General features: G+C 38.9%; 1 protein-coding gene across 2 annotated transcripts in view; it reads left to right on the top strand.

The window, feature by feature from the left end:
• RASA3 (RAS p21 protein activator 3) overlaps window positions 1-18,933 on the top strand; it is a 128,336-nt gene that overhangs the window by 34,348 nt on the left and 75,055 nt on the right. For both annotated transcript variants that reach the window (XM_079316762.1, XM_079316763.1), the window contains exons 2-3: window positions 2,810-2,927; window positions 13,971-14,074. In XM_079316762.1, the coding sequence (XP_079172888.1) occupies window positions 2,810-2,927; window positions 13,971-14,074 (222 nt within the window). The remainder of the gene's footprint in view (window positions 1-2,809; window positions 2,928-13,970; window positions 14,075-18,933) is intronic.

An 18,933-nucleotide genomic window follows, 5' to 3' on the forward strand; every position in this document is an offset into this window, starting at 1 on the left:
GAAGCTCTAACAGAGCGCATTTGTTGACTTAAAATATCTGGCTAGAGAGCTGAGTCTTCAGCTATGCTTGAAAGCTTGATAAATTTTTCTTTCTCAACTGTTCATTGCTGGAGGAATCTAAACAGCCATTGGCTGCTGCTGGTGTTGGGAAGAAACAGTATTTTTTTTTTTTTTTGGTAAGCTACCCAAGTCAGTAACATGATTAATATATTGAGTTGGTCAATTAATCCCTTGTTCTAGTCTCAGTGGTTTTTCAGGATATTTTTCATTTTGAAGAAAGAAATTACTGTAAAATGTCTTCTCCCTCTATCTTCCTTCTGTGCACTTTCTAACATTGTGGTGGTGGTGATAGCCATTTTTTAGTTGAGCTAAATGGTGTATTTCTTCACACTGCATTTAGGTTTCAATGTAGTGGGCTTTCTTATGTAAGACTTTCAAAAAAGAACAGAACTGAGTTTTCAAAAATGTGGTTCTTACAGAGTACTTGACATAGCTATTATCTTTAAGTGCTTAAGTGAATACAGTGCATAATCAAAAAAAAAATGAAAATCAACATTGAAAATAGAGATTTTGTTTCAGGAGATGCATTAATCTTGAAGTAGGAAGTGGAAGAGTGGAGAAAAAGGGAAGCTGTTTTACTGTTTTGGTTTGATTTTGAGCTTGAAAAGTTGTGTCTTTCTCTTGGAAGAACCGTGAGAACAATGTTCTGCCAGCCCTGGAGGAAGACTTCCTTATCAGACTGCTAGTGAAACACTTCCTGTTGACACGGTCTCACTGGGGAACTGTACCCAGTTATCCAGGAAAGAGGCTGCTCTCATGTGACTTTAATGGAGAAAAATTAATAGGAATTTGCTTGGGGAGAGAAGAGAGACTTGGAGGCCTCAGTCTGTGTGAGATGAGTACATTTGATTTGTAAATTGCTTGAACTCAGACTAGCAAGAATAAAACTTGGAGATTTAGTATGGCCAGATAGACTTTAGTGCAGAATGAGCAAGCCATCAATAAATAATCCTCTATGTATTTTTTTTTCTGGAGCTGCTGCAGTTAAATTATTGCTAGCACTTCAGCTTAGTTTAACACCACACTGAGTGCAGCAACAGATGTTCCAGTCACACCTTCAATTTAGTGGAGACAACATTTTTTAATGCGGTGTCTCTCAACTCTGAAGGAAGTGGGAAGAATGTTATCAAGTTGTATCAGCTGAGCTGAAAGTACAAACTTATTTAGAAGAACTCTGAAGTGAGGCATTACTGTCTGAAGCAACAGTTTCAAATCCCTTTTTAGTTTCTCTACATGCGCTCCACAGTCAGCTTTAGAAAACATATGCACATACAGTCACCTGTATACAAGCCATTTGTAAGAAATGTGGTTGTGTGATGTTTCCAAGGGCATACCATGAGTCAGTTAGCAAAACTGTGTGAACAGTGTGCCAGAAAGAGGTCATAGGCAGGAGGACATGGAATCCTGTGTCATTTTATGCCTTTCCTTGATAGGTTGTCTCAGCATTTCCTTGCTATGCATCTTCAGTATTTACAGGCACATTCATCAGATTGCTGTGGAACATATCTGCCAAAAGGAAAAAGTCTGTCTTTACTGAAGACAGTGTTGAAAAAAAGCAAGGCGATTCTCTTAAATAGTACAAAGCTATTTGGGAGCTGGAGACTGGGAAACAATGTGTCTAGGAAAGTGCACTGAAGCTGAGCTGTGGAGTTTGGATAAAAAGTTATATTTGTTAACCATCATTTAGAGTTTCCTTCTGTACTGGCAAACAAGCCTGTGTTCCCTTGGTCTGTGCAGTTTTAGTTTTATTCCTTGTATTTTTACCAGGAGAGGATGATCTAGTACCCATGCTATGTGCTAATAATCCCTGGCTACTGGAAGAGCGACAGTAAACAAGACCATGAGCATTGCAGACTTACATTTAGGTCAGAGTTTTTTCTTCAGAATTAAATCACTCATCCACATAGTGATACATACTTTAGCAAAACTATGAGGGGCATTGTCCAGTTTCCTGTTGGAGAGTTTTGATTTTTATCAGTCAGCCAAGGAAATGTAGTGCTCAGCTTTGGTTGTTAATGGATATGTAGGTGGGAAACCTGTGATTTTGTTTTTGGTTCATATGCTTGAGTTTGGTAGTCTCTTGGTTAGTCTGAGTTCCTCAGTTCTGTCCTTTTTGTTGTTGTTAATTATACATACTTCTTGCTGTAGTTTTGAAACAAATGTTTATTGTGAAGAATATTCATGACTTGCCTAGTACCTTTGTGTAAGGACCTCAGGCAGTTTCACAATTGCTAATTATCCCTTCAGAGTGCTTTGAAGTCCAGCTTATGATCTAAGGCTTTTGGCTGTAACTAAAGTGACTTTTCCATCTCCACATCCGTGGTGAATGGTGGAGCTGTCATCTGCACAGTTTGCTGTGTTCTGGTAATGGCTTTAGGATAAAATCAGTGGGCTATATTGAAAAGGTTGATTGCTATGTTGTGTGGTGTTCTTGATGTCTTAGGGGAGCATTGATCAAAACCTAAACATTGTATGGAAGGAAATAGTCTGCATGCAAATACATGGGAATAAATTGGATAGAGCAGACAGCTGAGTTCTTAGCTGAGCTCTAAACCTTGTGACTGTCAGAATCTGCTGCATTGAATACAGGAGACTGCTGCAAAGTTTAATAGAGACTTCACATCTGAGAAGGAAACTATAATCCTGTGCTTTAGCTGTGTTGCTGACACTGCATTGGTTGATGGGTGACTAATTCATGGATAACATTTTAATACATAATCTTTCTGGTTTTTTTCTTTCTTGTCTTTAGGTGAAGCCAAAAATCTTCCTACATATCCGGGGCCAAACAAGATGAGGGATTGCTACTGTACTGTAAACCTGGACCAGGAGGAGGTTTTCAGGACCAAAATAGTGGAGAAGTCATTATGGTAACACATACATATATAAATGTTCTGTTAACTCTTCTGATTCTCTGCTTACTAGGTTTGTTCAATATTCCAAAGATACTTTCTTGAGGGGAGAGGAGAAGATGCTTCTTCCAGTTTTAAAAACAGTAGTGGTAAAAACTGTAATGTCATGATACCTTTCTGTATTTTGGGGAAAATGCCTTCTTCAAGGCGACCCATATTAATTTTTTTCCAAACAATTTTTCCAAACACCAGTTCTCCTTTCTTTCTGCAATATTTGTTTTGTATTTCCCTGAGCTTTTAAAATCTCAATTTAGAAAAAGTGCACTAAACTCCATTTTGCATCTTTCTAAGCTCAGAATTTTGTGTTGGTCTGGCTGCCCTAGGGAGTTAATTTTTTTTTTTTTTCATGTCATGAGGCTGTAACTGAAAGGAGAGGTTTGAACATAAGATGCCTGTCTGATTATCTTGGACAATTCATATGAGATTGCAGAGGTCAAATGTAGAATGAAAGAAAATGAGAAGCATTTATCAAAGTTAAAATGTTTTCTTCTGGAAATCCTTAGACATCAAAAAAATAAAGGAAAATAGGCTGGGTATATATGTATATTCTGGTAAGCAAAGCTTTTTTTTAGTGGAGAGGAAAGAAGCAGCAAGGAACAATCAAGTTTATAACTTTTATCTTAAAAGATAACTCTCACCCTTTTCCCAATTTGAGTAATGTGTAAAGAATTTGCTGTTTGTCTTGTTATTGCAAATAATGTACTTCAGGAAGTATTTCTAGACTCACTCCCAACCACTCAGAAGTACCTGACACATTCAAGAATGTGAGTGGGATTTATTCCTGTAAATCTCTTTAATTGTTCTTTCATGTAATTTTTTATCCTTAAGCCTTAGTGTTTTTCAGTGATGATGCTAATGCTCTTTTATTTGTATACAAACAAAAATCAAAAATTGGTCTGCATACTTTTTTACTCACCCCTGCAGCTGACATGAGGTGTCCCTAAACGTAATACCTCTGAACCAGTTGCTTCTTTAAAAGTGATTTTGTAGATCATATAAATTTTGTTGTTGCTTTGGGATTTTTTATTAATTTATTTTTTTTTCCTGGATGATCATTAGTGCTTCACAGGAAAATGGAAGATGGGAAGTGAGGATGTATGAGAATAGTTGATGTCATTTCCTTGAATTAATCCAAGCATTTTTCTATTGAAAAAATAAACTCTTGGTAATAAAATAAGCAACAAGTATAATTTCTTTAGTGGGAAAAGTTCCATCTGTCTTCAGATTTTTTTTCAGAGGTACACTGGGGCTGTGCAAAACTGGAAGATTTCTAGTTTCCTGACGAGACTAAGTTCATTTTGTTAATTGTGGTGAATTCAGGAGAGAACTGAGCAATGATCAGTGGTCTGGAAAAGGTAACCCATGAAGAAAGGTTAAAATATTGGAATTGTTTAGTCTAGAGAAGAGGGATGAGAGTAGATATAAATATGTAAATAAAAAAATTAAACAAAACCAAAAAAATCCCTAACAACAACCCCCCACCAAAACAAAAATTTGAGAGGGAGGGAACTGGTCTGTCCAGTGTGGATGTTGCAAGTAATAGTGAACTCAAATTGCAGTGGGGAAGGAAGTTGAGGTTAACTGTGAAGAAAAATCTGTTAAAGCTTCTGAAGCACTGGAGTAGATTTTGTTGGGTTTTGTATTTATTGCTGATGGCTTTCAGTAGGTTCTATATGATCAGTCTCAATTAAATAATAAGGATCTTCCAGTTTTAAAACAGTGATGAGACCAGGTGACCTCTCAAAATCCCATTATGATCCTATTTTCTTTGATCTAAGGCTTGACTAAAGATGGTCTCCTTTGCCATTCTTTCTTCTCCTAGTGAATTCCTGTCTTCAGTGGGAGCCTCCTTACCCCTGTGTGAGCTTCTGTTTTCAAATACTATTTTTGGAAAACTTGCTGCTTTACAGTCTCTGAATATAACTTGTAGAGATTGATAACAACTCAGTTTTGCATTTAGCCATATAGATGTTTCCCTGTCTTTGTTTTGCTGAGGCATAAAAGAAAAGCAGAGAAAAATCCTGAATACATGAATGGTAATTCTGGGATGTCTTCCCAATCTGTAAGTAGGTATTGCTCTTACTTCATGAGGCACACTCAAACAGCTACTTTATCTTTCATGACTGTGTTTACATCTTTTAGAAGAAATGTGTACATAGAGTTCCAGAAGATGGTTTTCAGATGATAGCCTACCCTACTAGAGTTGTCTGTTGTTTTTTGTAGGATTCTGGGATGAGGAGCCAGTCATGCTGTTCCACTGTTTAATGCTTGTTTGCAGATTGATTTAACCCACTGAGTGAGTTATTGGGCAGGTGAGGCTTAGGTGCCCTATGGGCCATGTAATTCCTGTTCTCATGTACAGTGTTTCTTTGGCAGGCACTTGCCAGCTTAATTGTGAGTTTTGTTGGTCCCTTTTTCTGAGGTATTGCAGTGATACACAATGTTTGGGAACAGGGATGTGAAGCTGAGCCAATGCTTGGCTAAATTGAGTCCTGTCTGAAATGCTGAGTGCCTGGCATTGGAGTGGGTGACACAGCTTGACACAGTTCTCCCCTGCAATCTGAAGGGGAGAGCACTGGCTCTGATCTGTTGTTCATTCCTGTTTTCTACTTCTTATCGCTTCATGGTCTGGCTTGCTATAAAGTTAGAAAGATTTGCTTGTATTTTTACTAATGTTGTAATTTTACTAGTAAGTACAAATAACTTATTTGAGCAATAAGCTCAAAAAATATTTTTATGTAGTCTATAGAAAACAAGATGCTTTGTGTCAAATCTGAATTCTGAGGTCTTTCATATGCAGCCCTAGCACTACTGATTCTGGAATGATGTCTTGTTCAGATTTATCCTGGAGAAGCCCATCTTTTGCAGCATTTCTGAATTTTTTTTGTCTTCACCTGCATGGAAAGGCTTGTCATTTGATACAATGTCTTGTGTAGTTGGGAATTACCCCCCCCCCTTTTTTTTTTTTCTCAATTGAGCTTCGTTAGGTTTCTACTAAGCATTGCATAAATGTATATTTTTCCATGCAGACTTTCTTCTGGTGTAAAGCTTAAATAGAACTGGCAGTTAGAAAAAAGGAAGCAGTTATCTCTCCTTCCCAGAGGGACTTGGATGAATCTCCAATTCTGGCTTGCTTGGAATATCTGTTATAGAACCTTCAGGCTCTGACTCATCATCTCCTCTTTTATGCTGGGATGGTGTAAGAAGTTGCCTCCCTGAGCTTTGTCCTAATCTTCTGCAACATATTTTCTTTTTTTATTAGACTGTGGCAGAGGCATGAGAAGACAGCTGAGAGCAGTAACCTTTTAACTCAACAATGCATGAATCATTCAGAACTCAAAAGAATTGAACCAGCACATCCTGTTGTCCAGTCAAGTGCCCTTAGCAGTGCTCTGAAGACAGTATCTATGAGCTTGATGCCCTTTATCTATATTTGTGTCTCAAAAACTGAGAGGAGCCAGCATGGTGAATCTTACCTCCTCTGTTCAGCAGTCAGGTGGGGCTCATAAATTACAATATGGAACCTAAGTCATTCCTGCCATCCAGCCTCTTGGCTGCTGTTAAACTGAATGGTGGGCACTGGTGCCTTGTGATGGAAGATTTTGAGGGCTGCTGTGATAAACTTAGTAGTGACTGGCTGAGACGAGTCTAAGGTTGGTCACCACTGAGGCAGGCCTTCATACAAAACCACAGAGCAACATGAAAATGGTGTTTATATGGGTAGCTCAGAATCATCCCACTTTTCTTGGGATCTTTGGGCAAGAGTAGTGAATTGGTCAGACTGAGGTCTCGAATCAGGTTCTCAGGGAGAGAATCTTGAACTCTTCAAGCAGCACTGTTGTTGTAAACTTGGCACAAGCTTTTAGTAAATTCTAAGAAGGTCACATGCAAGTCATAAGATATGAGGGAGAGGTCAGTTAGAGCCAGGATTTAATATGCTTCTCTGTTTTGTATTTGTCATTCAATATTTATATTACCATCATCTACAAAGACACTGAATAGATTTGGATCCATTCCATATAACCTAACAAAGATGTACGTGAAGGGACTCATGTATTTGTGTCCTAAGGAGCATGTTAGAAAGACTCTGTTTTCTTAAATGCAGAGATCTATAAATTTTCTGTAGTTCTGAGCTGGGAGTAAACAGCCTGACAAGAATTTTGCCTATTAGTTCCCTTTGCTCAATAAACTGCTTATCTTCCCCCATTAGTAGCTTTCCCTACTCCAGGCTCCACCATCCAGGAGTGCTTCCTAGCTACAGATATTTCCTGAGGATGAGCTTTCTTGGATTGTTGGTGTTAAGACTGACTTTGCCTTTGCAGTTTGCATCAAATGTGCCCATTCACTTAAAGGGCAGTGTCAGCTGCAACAGGAAATCAAGGCAGCTTCTCAAATCATAGGTGAAGAATGGAAGGAATGTGACATCTCTAAATTTGTTTCAAGGATATGAATAAAGGGAAAATCTGTCGTACGCTAAGAATCAAATGTCTGACAGTGTGTGCTTTAGAGAGGTGAGCCAAGCATCTTGGGTCTGTGATTATTTAGTTCACCACTATTTCACTGAGGAATTTTTCACGTGCTAAACATAGTGATCAAAGTGCTGAATGAAACAGCATGCAAAGCCATAGGCACTTTCTCCACTTTCCCACCTCTTGTCTTCATATTTTTAAATTTTATTTTTTTTGCTAGTCTCTGGTGAACATAACAATGAGAACTTCAAGTCTGCAGTGTGCTTGTAACTGTATATTGAAATGTGCTGTAAAATTGTAGTTAAGGCTATATTCTCTTTATTAAGTGATTGCTGTATCTTTATTTTAGGATTAGATCAGATAACAAATTCAGCCAGTCGCTCTCAGAACTTTCTTTAAGTTATTCTACTGCTATATTTAATGTCATTTTCTAATTCTAGGATTGCTTAAATCCTTTTTCCCTGTGTGTTTGGAGTTTGTCTGCATAGCTAAACTTTTCATGTTCTGATAACATCTTGGATGTAGGCCACTTCTCAAATTTTAAACACAAAGTTGTTTCCCTTAGTTGGAGTGTTGCCAAAATTAGCTGTTGCATCTGAGTTAGCTGCATTAGCTGTTTCTACATTCTTACATTGCCAGCTCACCTCCTTGAAATAACAGCTTTTCCCAGCCCAGAGGCCTCGAGGTGGGTGTTGTAGTGTGTTCTGCAGCTTCACTCCTGCGTGTTCCCAGGGTCTGCCATCTTCTGCATGTGACAGCACCCAACCATGGCTTGAATTCCTAATGACAATAAACTTCAGCTCTGATTCCTCTGAGGGAAAAGCTTAGGATTGGTGGGGGTACAACTTCAGCCTGGTCAGGGATATTATTGAAGGCAAGCACTGCATGGCTATGCAGGGAAGCAATATAGCTGGGAAGAGTGCCAGTAAGGGAAGCAAGACTTAATGGAAGAAGGAGAATGAAGTGAACCTTGAGACCCAAGGCAGGGCTTATGAATGAGAGCATTTATCTATAGGAAAAGCCACCCATGTGAGTAACAATTGTTGGTGTTGTAGGCTGCTTTGAGTGATTAAAAAAAAAAAAGTAAATGCAGCTGTAATGTGACTTGTGCTGTTTGTGTGTGTCATCTTACAGAATATTTTGGGAGGTGACCAGGGGCCAAACGGCTGCTGCTTCAATTTATCATAATCCTTGTAAGCCTCATTGAGCCAAACCAGCAACTGTCAAGTGAGGTTGATAACTATAGCTCGTGTGTCTGTCTGTCTCTTCTGAGCACAGGATTGAGAAAATGCACACTGCTTTATTTTTTTCTCTGTGCAGTAGGGCTGGTTATGGGTGTAACAAAGCACTGTTCATCTGAGTGTCTCTGCACAGTGACTGAGAAAAAATTCACTTAGTCTCAGTGGGTGTCTGGTAGACTGCAGCCAGCACTCTCAACAGTGGACATAAGTGATATATTTGGATTTAGATGTTGCCTCCTGTGCCATGTACTTTCCCGTTGCATGTCCTCTGCCAAATCTGTGCTTCAAATATAATATCAGTGATTTTTAATAAATTGTGTCAGAAAGCTACCATGACATCTCTGGCTTTTACAGAGCCTGTCTTATTTGTCTGTGTCTTCTAGTTTTGTGTCTAGTAGGAGACTGAAGTGCATTCAGATTTTATTTGGTTTGCTGTATCTGCTTTGAATAAACCTTCTCTCTTCTACCCCACTCCCTTTACATATGCTGCAAAGCATAGCATTAAAAGTATTAGCCAAGTAGTAGGAAAAGCTTAGTAGTAGAAACAAACAAGTGTGCTCCTTTGTACAGACTGATTTTGCTTCCTGCTCACATGGTGATGTGAACTCTGCTGTTCAGTTCATGCAGCAGGATGAATTCAGTATTTCTAAACCTTTTAAAATAGTCAGAGGATGTGAAGTTGTCTGTGGCATGTTAATAGTCCTTACTTTTAATCACAAAAGAGGTTAAAAAAAAAATCCATACACAAAGAATTCTGGTTTGAGGGGTTTCATTATTATTCATCATGCAGCTCTTTCACTTCATCCACTGAAGTACTGGTGCCAACACAAAAACAAAACTGCTTTAGCGAATCCTAAGTATTGAGAAACAAGCATGAGGTTTTGTAACAGCCTGAAACTAAAGAAGTGTTTTACATTTAACATTTGTTTTATGAAATCTCTTCCTCTCTGTTAATATTATTTGTGATATAGTATATATATGAAGCTATGCTATAAAGTTGCAGGTATGCTTCTGGGATTTAGTAAAATATATAAATGTGAACAATATTTGAACCCTTTTTAGAGGGTTTATTTTGTTTAAGTAAGGATTCTCTTCCTTATTTGCTTTCATTCCACTTGACCTGCACAGTAGTTTTTGTTTCTCTTCTCCTTCCCTGTCTCCTCCTGAAAATATCCACTGCCAAAACATGCATTAGAAGACATTCAAAAATAGATATCTTGAAATGGGGAGGGCTGGACAGCTGTAAGTAAGTGAAACAATACCTAGAGGGATCTTTTTTAGTTTTGTTTTCTTGGTATTCCTGCTCCTGTGCCACAAGCATTCAGAACAAGCAAGTTGTTGGCAAGGGGAGAGTGGGTGTGCCTGAAGATTCAAATTGGTTGCACTGTTTATGCATCTATCTGACTTTACTTTTTGTGTTTCTGTGATGAGAGCTCTGGAAGCATACTAGGAAAAGTGTCCTGAGGAGAGATTGATCAGTGTGTGTGTTGGTGGTAGAGGCTGTACAAAAGCTATGCAGTAAGAGAGCCCTGTGCTTCCTGAGGAAAAAAGGACTGCTGAGGTTGGGCTTCCCTCTTTCAGGACATATTAGTGATGCATGTGTACTGAAAAAGAAACGAGGAAGGAGTGTGAAGTGAGAGTATGTGGAATAGAAGGCTAATCAGGCCCTTGTCTGCCTGAAAAGCTTGGAACAAGAATTTAAAAGTTGGTACAGATCTTTCTGCATTTCTAGACTAGTTGATACCTGCACTAACACTCTTGTTGCTGTGATGGCAAAACTAAAACAAATTTAGCAGAGCTGTTCTAAACTTAGTAGTCCTTACTGAAGAAGCTGGGTTTGAAAATGCAGTTATGTGCAGCTTGGAAGGAGATGAATTGTGTTTTCAGGAGAGATCCACTGTTTCTGACCTGGAAAGTTCCTGCTCTCAGCAGTTATGTCCCATCACTTGTTTGAAGTCCAGAAGAAGCTGAAATAATGACAGCACTGGTCTTGGCCATGCCCTTCCCTTGTAATCATATTCATGTGCAGTCTGTGCTGCCAGGCTTGGGGAGGAGGCCCTCACTGTTACTCCTCCACTTTGAATGAATAAAATTTTTCCTGAGTGTAGGGCTGATTCATCTATGAGGAAAGTTCAACTCAAAACCTCTAAGCTGGATCAGAACTCATTTGGTTCTTGAAAGATTTCTGAGTTTTCGGCTGGGCTAGTTCAAGTATTTGTTTTGGAGGATGTTGTCAGACTCCTGAGGGCTGGGTAGGCAGATGTTGCTGCTTTTTATTAATTGCTCTGTCAAAATAAAAGTACTCACTGAGTCCCCACCAGATGAATTCTGGCTTTTCAGAGAGAGGAGACGCTGCGGGAGGGATTTAGCTGTTCTTTTGGAAAAACCATTCTGGAGCCCTGGGGTTCTCGCTCAAGATAAGTTAGCTTGGGAAATAAATCATGGGATTTGACTGCTGCGACCTCTTGCTCTTCAGGTCTTGGTGGGAGACAAAGCCAGTACTGTTCTGAAGAGATACATGGAGAAAAAGCACACATTTAACTGGAAGCTGGAAGTATTTGTGTGGTTGCATTTGATTCCTTCAGAAAGAAGTTACTGTTTCTGCAGAACGACACAAGATTGGGTTGGGAATATATTGGATTTATCTTGATGTGTGTTCTTACAGTTACAGCTTTGCTGGCTAATTACCCAGTGCAGAGTGAGTATGCTTGTGTTGGAAATCTGCTTGCTTTAATTAATTAAGAACCAGTGTACCTCAGGGATGTTACCTGAGTGATGAGAGGTTGTGAATCTCAGAGGGGAGAAGCCAAGAACAGAACAAAGCTTTTCTTCTGTTGGTGGTATCTCAGACTAATAACCTTGTGCCATGGTACTGACTTGATATGGTCCCTGCATGGCTAACAGCCTTCACAGCCTTCTTCTGTTAATTAGTCTCTTTCTGATTCTGTGCATTGGGCTAGGTACCTCCTGTTGTCCATGCTGCTTTTCTGACTTCTGTTTGTCTTGCTGTGGGACTTGCCAAAGGTTCCAGTTGATGTCTCCTCCCTGCTCTTCCCTCCAGAATCATTAAATTATGCTCAGTATAAGTCACTTTTATTTATATTGCTTTTAGACTTGCAGTACACTGGAGCTTCCCTCATATTTTTGATGAAGGATCAGATATATAATCCACAGTTCATTAAGTATAGTTTCATTCTAAGGTCATTAGTGAATAAATTCATCTGTCATGTTCTTCCAGCAGAGAGGACAATTTTATGGCTGAATAGAGTATTAAAGCTCAGAATGATGAAAGTGTTTTGCATGTATAATGCACTAGATATTTGGGCAGTATTAATGCATTTGTTTGGCCCCCTAGGGTTAAGCCTGTGTGTGAAAGCTTGCACCAAGTGATGTGCACAGAATGAGGCCCTCGGGGCTGCCAGCAGAAGCATGGCTGCTGGGACAGTCATGTACTGCCCAGTTTGGGAGAAGCTGCTTGTAACACAGAATTAAGGAATTTTGTACCTGAAGTGTGGCTGTGAAATTCTTGCTACCAAATAAAACCTCTCAGAGCAGAGTGGGTGAAGAGGATGTAACAAAGAGTGCTGGATGGGATGGGGCAGTTGGGACAAGCAGTCAAAGCAGCTGCCATTTCCACCTGTCAGGTTTCCCTCCCCTGCTTCCACTGTAGGGATGGCTGAGTGGCCTCACATTGTTTTTTTGTAGCTTACAGATGGATGCATTTATTTCAGGGAATGGGAAATCATTTCAGTGGTGGAAGTTTAACCTGTGGGTGCGCCTTGGGCTTTGTTGTTCATCCAACATGTGTTCTGTGTGGCTAGAGGAGTAGTGACTTAAATAATGTTCTTGGTGAATACTGAGTGATGTCTCTGGATTTCATGAAATTAATGTGGCATTTTCCCTTCAAACACAGACTAATTTGCAGTGCCTTTGTGTTTGAAGGGAGACTTGTCAGCTAGCTCTTGAGGGAACATGGTAATTCTGAGAGAGCGTATTTTTCCAATAGGTAGAAATACAAGCAAAAATTTAGGGTGGTGTAAAACATCCCTGAAAGAAGCCAGGGGAATGATCTTTCTTGACAAAACTATGAACAATTTAAAAGCTAGTCCAAGAAATTATTAATAACTTGCTTATCTAATTTTCTAACATAAAAAAATAATAGTGATTTAAACTACAGCACAATTCTGTCTCATTTTTGAACTAAAGCAAGGCAATAAAGAGGCTTGTGATTAAGAGGGGAAGAAAAAACTTTCTGGTTTTTGGCCTGTTGGAATTAGATTTATTTTTTAAGTCTATATCTGCAGTGCTTGCTGTATTTGTCCATGTGACTTGAATTGCATCCACTTATTTAAATCCACTGAAGCATGAGTGACTTGGAATGAAAGGTCTGTGTAAAATGGTAGACCTGTCAATGAATAAATAATGTTGATATATGCTTATAGTTCCTAGGAGTAAATCCTTAACCATGTAATTTGATAGAGAGAAACTGAAAGGATTGATGTCAGGTGTCTGAGATTTTTCTTTTCCCCCTTTAAATTAGTAGGATCCAAAGAAAGCCCCTTAGGTGCCTAAAGAGCTTTCCATGCTGAGATAGTACTGTCATTTTTTTTAAAAATAATATAGTCCTACTGTAAAAAAAAGACAAAAACAAAAAAACAAATTCTATACAATTCCACTATGCAAAAATAGATATTCAGTGCTCTGAGGTAACAAGCATGGTTCCAGCTCCAAGGCTTAGTTACTGTCAGTTCACTGAATCTGATTTTAAATAAGAAACTTTGCAGGGGATGAGAAGATGCAATGGCTGTAGGCATTTTATTTTAAGTATACTAAATGCCTTAAAAAAAAAAAAAAAAGCCATGAACCATACTGTGTTTTTCTCATCCTGTTCATATATGCTTTTGTGATCTTTATCCTAATGTTCTACTGTAGGCTTTCTGTGGCAGCAGGGTCCTCCCTCTCCCCTTCAAGGCACTGTATGTTAACAATGTGGTCTCTGCCCCCTTTGTAAAGGGGCACTTGTTTTCAAGATAGAAAGAAGTATCTGTTCTTTCATTTTCTTTAAAAAATCTTGTTCTGTGGGGAATTTAAGATATTTAGAAGGAGTCAAAATGGAACAGTGCTTGAAAGCCCACATTAATTGGTGGGGAAGACCATCACAGTCTGTAGTGATGTTCTGGGTGCGAAATATAAACACACTGGCTTGTTCAGGACACCAACACTAATCTATTTCCCTTTTCTTTTGTGTGTGTCTGTGTTTGTGTATGTTGGTTTTTTTTTTGTTCACTCAGCCCCTTCTATGGAGAAGACTTTTACTGTGAAATTCCTCGGACCTTTCGCCATCTGTCATTTTATATTTTTGACAGAGATGTTTTTCGAAGGGATTCCATCATAGGTATGTGTTCATAAATTACTCTTTTCCTTGCAGTTTATTTCTCTTGGATTATAACTTTTGCACCATATGTAGTCTTACAAGTTGGGGGCCTTGATAGGACTGATAATGATAGTGGTAAGTACTGTTAAGTATTGTCCTTCTGTCAGTTGTCAAAAATGCCTTCAATATTGCATATTCTGTATAAAAAATTGGGGAGATAAGATCTGTCTGTTGTGATAGTGAATGCAGATTATAGTTTAACTAAAAGAGGCCATAAAATCTTGTTTAAATGTTTACAACTTCATTTGTTTCTGCAAATGTTACTTTTTATGTTTTTTCCTAAGTGCAAGGCAATCAGTCTTGCAGTTTTCCAGGGCCCTCACACTTGCCTGCGTGCAGCATTGTTAAACTATGGCTGCCTTAACAAAAGGCACAGAGGGGAATAGCTACTGGCCATAGGTACCCCAAGTACAATGATGGCAGAATTTTGTGGAGTGTATCAGAGCAAGCTGTCACCTACAGAATAGATCCAAAGGACTTCCACTACCTGTTTGATATTGACAAGATTCCTGCTTTTCCAGAAATTTGCTGTGCATTTCATCTGCAGCAAATTGTGTGACACTCCATTTATCTCTGCAGGAATAAAAACCTTTTAAATGCTTAGCTGTTATTGAGGGTCACAGTTTCTATTTTAAGTCACCTTATCACTTTGGACTTTTTTTGTTTAGTTATTCATCTCTTTAGAAATAAGTAGTGTGTACCATGGCTATAGCTATCTTGACAGAGGTTGTAGTGAGGAAGTTATCAGATATTGAGCAACAGTTTCAATGGCATAAAATTTATTATATTAAACCATGGAGAGGTGGTGAAGATATTTTACATGTATCTTTACATGGCAGTAATTTGTCATGCAGTCACAAGCTTTTTCTTTAATTTTTGTTTTACATATGAGCTGGGAAAGCAGGTCATTGTTATCTTTGTCCATAAGTGAGCTCATGTGCATATAACATCCTGAGGAGGAGGGAGGGAGTCAATTTTTGATGTTCAGTGAGCTTTTGCAAAGCTTTTTGTTCTCTCTAATGTCTAGTTTCCCTTGTACTTTGAAAATAACATCTCTCTTCTTTCAGCTGATGAGTTTTTCATTGTTGAAATTGTCTGATCTCTTGTGTGTCACCAGTTTTCAGCAGCTGCAGTGATCCATCAATGAACCAGGGACATTTCTTGCTCAGGGCTTTACTCCTTCTCTTGGAAAAACAGTCTCCTAAACCACTTAATACATGTCAGACATGTGAAATTGCAGATAGAGAAATGAAAATATTTCTCCATGTTTCCTAAGTTCATGTTTTAATAATCAAGCTGTGATGCTTGAAGGGAATTATTCAGGAGCTGCAAGAGTAATCTCAAGGATACTGGGAGTAGTTTGTGAAGAGGACATGCAGAAAATAAAAAGACTCTTATTTTCATACTTGAATCATTGTTCAAGCTTTCATTTTTCACTTTCATCAGGAAATAGCAATATTAACTTTTGTATGTGTTGCAGAATCCACAGGTAGGCAAACTGGTGTGTTACTATAGTGGTCTTAGGATCATAGAAATGCTTGGGTTGGGAGTGACCTTAAAGGCCATTTAGTTTCAATGCCCCTGGTTGAAACATGGTGAAGTGCACACCTTCCACTAGACCAGGTTGCTCAGAGTTCCATCCAGCTTGACACTGAACACTTCCAGGGATGGGGCACCCACAGCTTCTCTGGACAACCTCTTCCAGGGCTTCATCACCCTCACAGAAAAAAAATCATTCCTAATGTCTGCTCTAAACCTGCTCTTTGTTTAAGGCTATTGCCCCGTGTCCTATCACTACATGCCCTTGGAGGCATCCTCCAAGATGAGGATCTCCTTGGAGCCATGTCTTCCCCAGGCTGAACAGCCTGTCTTCATAGGAGAGGTTCTCCAGCCCCTGATCAGCTTAGTGACCCCCCTCTGGGCTCATTCCAGCAGGTCCACATCCTTCTTGTGTTGGGGCTCCAGACCTGGACAAAGTGCACCAGAGAGTACTTTGAGCAGAGTTAGAGGGTCAGAATCACCTCCCTAGACCTGCTGGTCACACTGCTTTTGTTGCAGCCCCAGGATACACTTCACTTGGAATTTTGAGGTGGACATTGCCAGATCATGTTGAGCTTCTTGTCCACCAGCACTGCCAAGTCCTTCTCTTCAGGGCTGCTCAGAATCCATTCTCTGCCCAGCCTGTTTTTGAGCTTCTGATTGCCCTTACCCATGTGCAGAACCTTGTATAGCTGGCCTTGTTTAATTCATTAAGCTCCCCTGGTCCCACCTCTTCAACTTGTCAAAGCTCCCCTGGGTGCCATTCCTTCTCCAGTGTGTCAACCAAACCACCTGGCTTGGTGTCAGTGTTGATGTAGCACTAGAAGTCAAAACTCTGCTGTTTGCTGTCTACATTGAGATTTTACAGTGCATATTATCTATTGCAATATTTTTTCCTCTCTTCCTCTCTCTGTTACCCTTTCTCCTTATTTCAGGTATATTTGGAAAAGTATTTCAAAGGTATAGAAGTGTGTTAAATAGCAATGTAGGGAAGAAAAAAATCCAGAATGACTGTTCAGTTTGATACTACTCATTAAGTTCTGCTTGTAGTAGGAAAATTTTCTGGAAAGAGAACAGTGCTCTGGAGTAACAGCTTGTGGCTATTTTCAGTAGTTCCTATGGAATAGGAGTCAGCAGCTGCAAAGCTCAACAATAAAGGTTTTTTTTGAACAAGGGACCTCTTTAATTTGACAAAAATCTGTAACATTTAAAAACAATAGTTGTTATATGTGTCTCCAGCTTAGTATTAAGACTTAAACCTTTACTTTAAGAGGCTTGAGCATGGAAGTTTTGGAAGAGGTCCCTATTGAAAAGGATTGTCAGAGTAGAGCTATGAGAATGAGATCTTTTCCACTGAACCATTAAATTCTGAATCAGGGGCCCTTTGTTTGCATTCCAAAGATGACTTGTAACATTCTGTTATCATGACAGACTTTTGCTGAAGAAAATGTGGTTACTCCTGCTCATCTAGTAATGAACTTCTTAGAGGAGAAAGTTGGGGGATTGTGTCTTCCATCCAGGAGAGACTAATTTTATGTCCATGTGTTACTGAGCTTGTGAATTTACCTGTGTGAGATGTGCAGTATTTGACATCTCTTTGCATTTTTTGGGCTGGTTTTGAGGGGCTTTTGAGACAGAGGATGGAATGCATATGGGTCATAATGGTGGGAATTTGGCAAGTAGCTGTTTTTTTGAAGATGGTTGGTTAGCAGAATTCCTTTTGGTTCACTGTTACATGTTTAGAGGAGTTTCTCTTGGTGTTACAGTACTGACTTCAAGGGTTACTGGAGCTCAGGTATACTTTTACTCAAATACAAAGTATAAGCTTGTGATGGTAAATTCTTTAACTTCAGAAATGCAAAACTCATTGTGTGACAGATGAGAATGGTTAAGCTACCAAAAGTGGAAGATGTGGGAGAGAGAATATGAAAAAACAACAGCCCCCTGAAACCTCTGACACAAACTTCCAAGAAGAGCCAAACAAACTCAAACTGGAACATGTGTAGCAGATATGTTTTGGAGCATACTGTAGTATTTTGGCATACAGGATGAGAGGATTGTGCAGATAAAGATATCTTTTGAGTTTGCTTGTTTGCTTATTACATTTGCATTTTCTTAATCAGAATTGCTAAGACATCTGGGATTTTGTTAGTTTAACAGACACAACTTCTGAACAATGGTGTCTTGGAAGACTCTTGGATGCTGGTTCAAGTGCAAATATAATAAAGACAATGAAGAGTTCAGTGGATCTGAAATATTATTTTTCTCTTTAGACAAAATACAGCGAACAGTTACTGTGAAAGTAGACTAGTCTTGAGTTGTTGTTTAATTGATATTCACTGTTACTAGATGGAGTTTATGTACTTAATTATGTAATATGTTCAGATGCTTTAAGTAGGAATATACTACTGAAAGCAGTGGTAAATGCAATTTAAAATCACATTTGTTTGTTTCTGAATGATCAAGTAGCAGTAGTAGGCCAATTTGCTAGAATGTGTCTATTATATGTAGAATAGCTATTTCCATCTAGTTGTTACAATGAGAAAAACATATAAGAAATGCAGCTAACTTGTAAAACTGTGCCACTCCAGTAATAATGGGGAAAAAAGGTGTCTCTGACTACATGCAGCAGAAGGAATATTAGGATATTAGTGCTGCTATCTCATACAAAAGTTCTTTAATGATTGTTTTGGTATTTTTCAGCTTTTTAGAGATATTGAATGAGACATGCTTTGTCTGCAATAACAATAAACTGGGCTTTTCATACCTCAATAACTGAGCTAGATTTAGTGAGGAAAACCATGTTTGCGATGTGTCCTGAGCTGAGTAATGAATAGCTTAGGCTGCCAGGTTGTGACCTTAAACCTACAGATCAGTTCAAAAACAGGAAATATGCCACACCAAATCACTTAACACTTCTGTGAGAAATTAGTTGATATCATCTGTCCTTCAGGTGATAAGTACATAATTATTTATCCTCTACATAAGTCAGTTTGGCTTTTTCACCTCAACACTTCATATGTTTTGGTAAGAGATGCATGAAACTAACTTGACAACATCTGTGCTGAGCAGGAGCTGAATAGAACAAAATGCTGCTGTGCTGATGGGGATAGAATGGTGCTAAATAGAGCACAGATATGAAATGTGTAAGCTTTTCAGTGAAGGAGCAGAAACCCAGAGGGAAAAGACTATTGTGTGAGTCTGTTAATTACATTTGCAATAATACAACTGCTCTAAGTCACCTTCATACAGGTTATTAGGTGTGTTGTATGACAAACTGA

This window comes from Erithacus rubecula (assembly GCF_903797595.1).
Source record: "Erithacus rubecula genome assembly, chromosome: 1".
Classification (NCBI taxonomy): Eukaryota; Metazoa; Chordata; class Aves; order Passeriformes; family Muscicapidae; genus Erithacus; species Erithacus rubecula.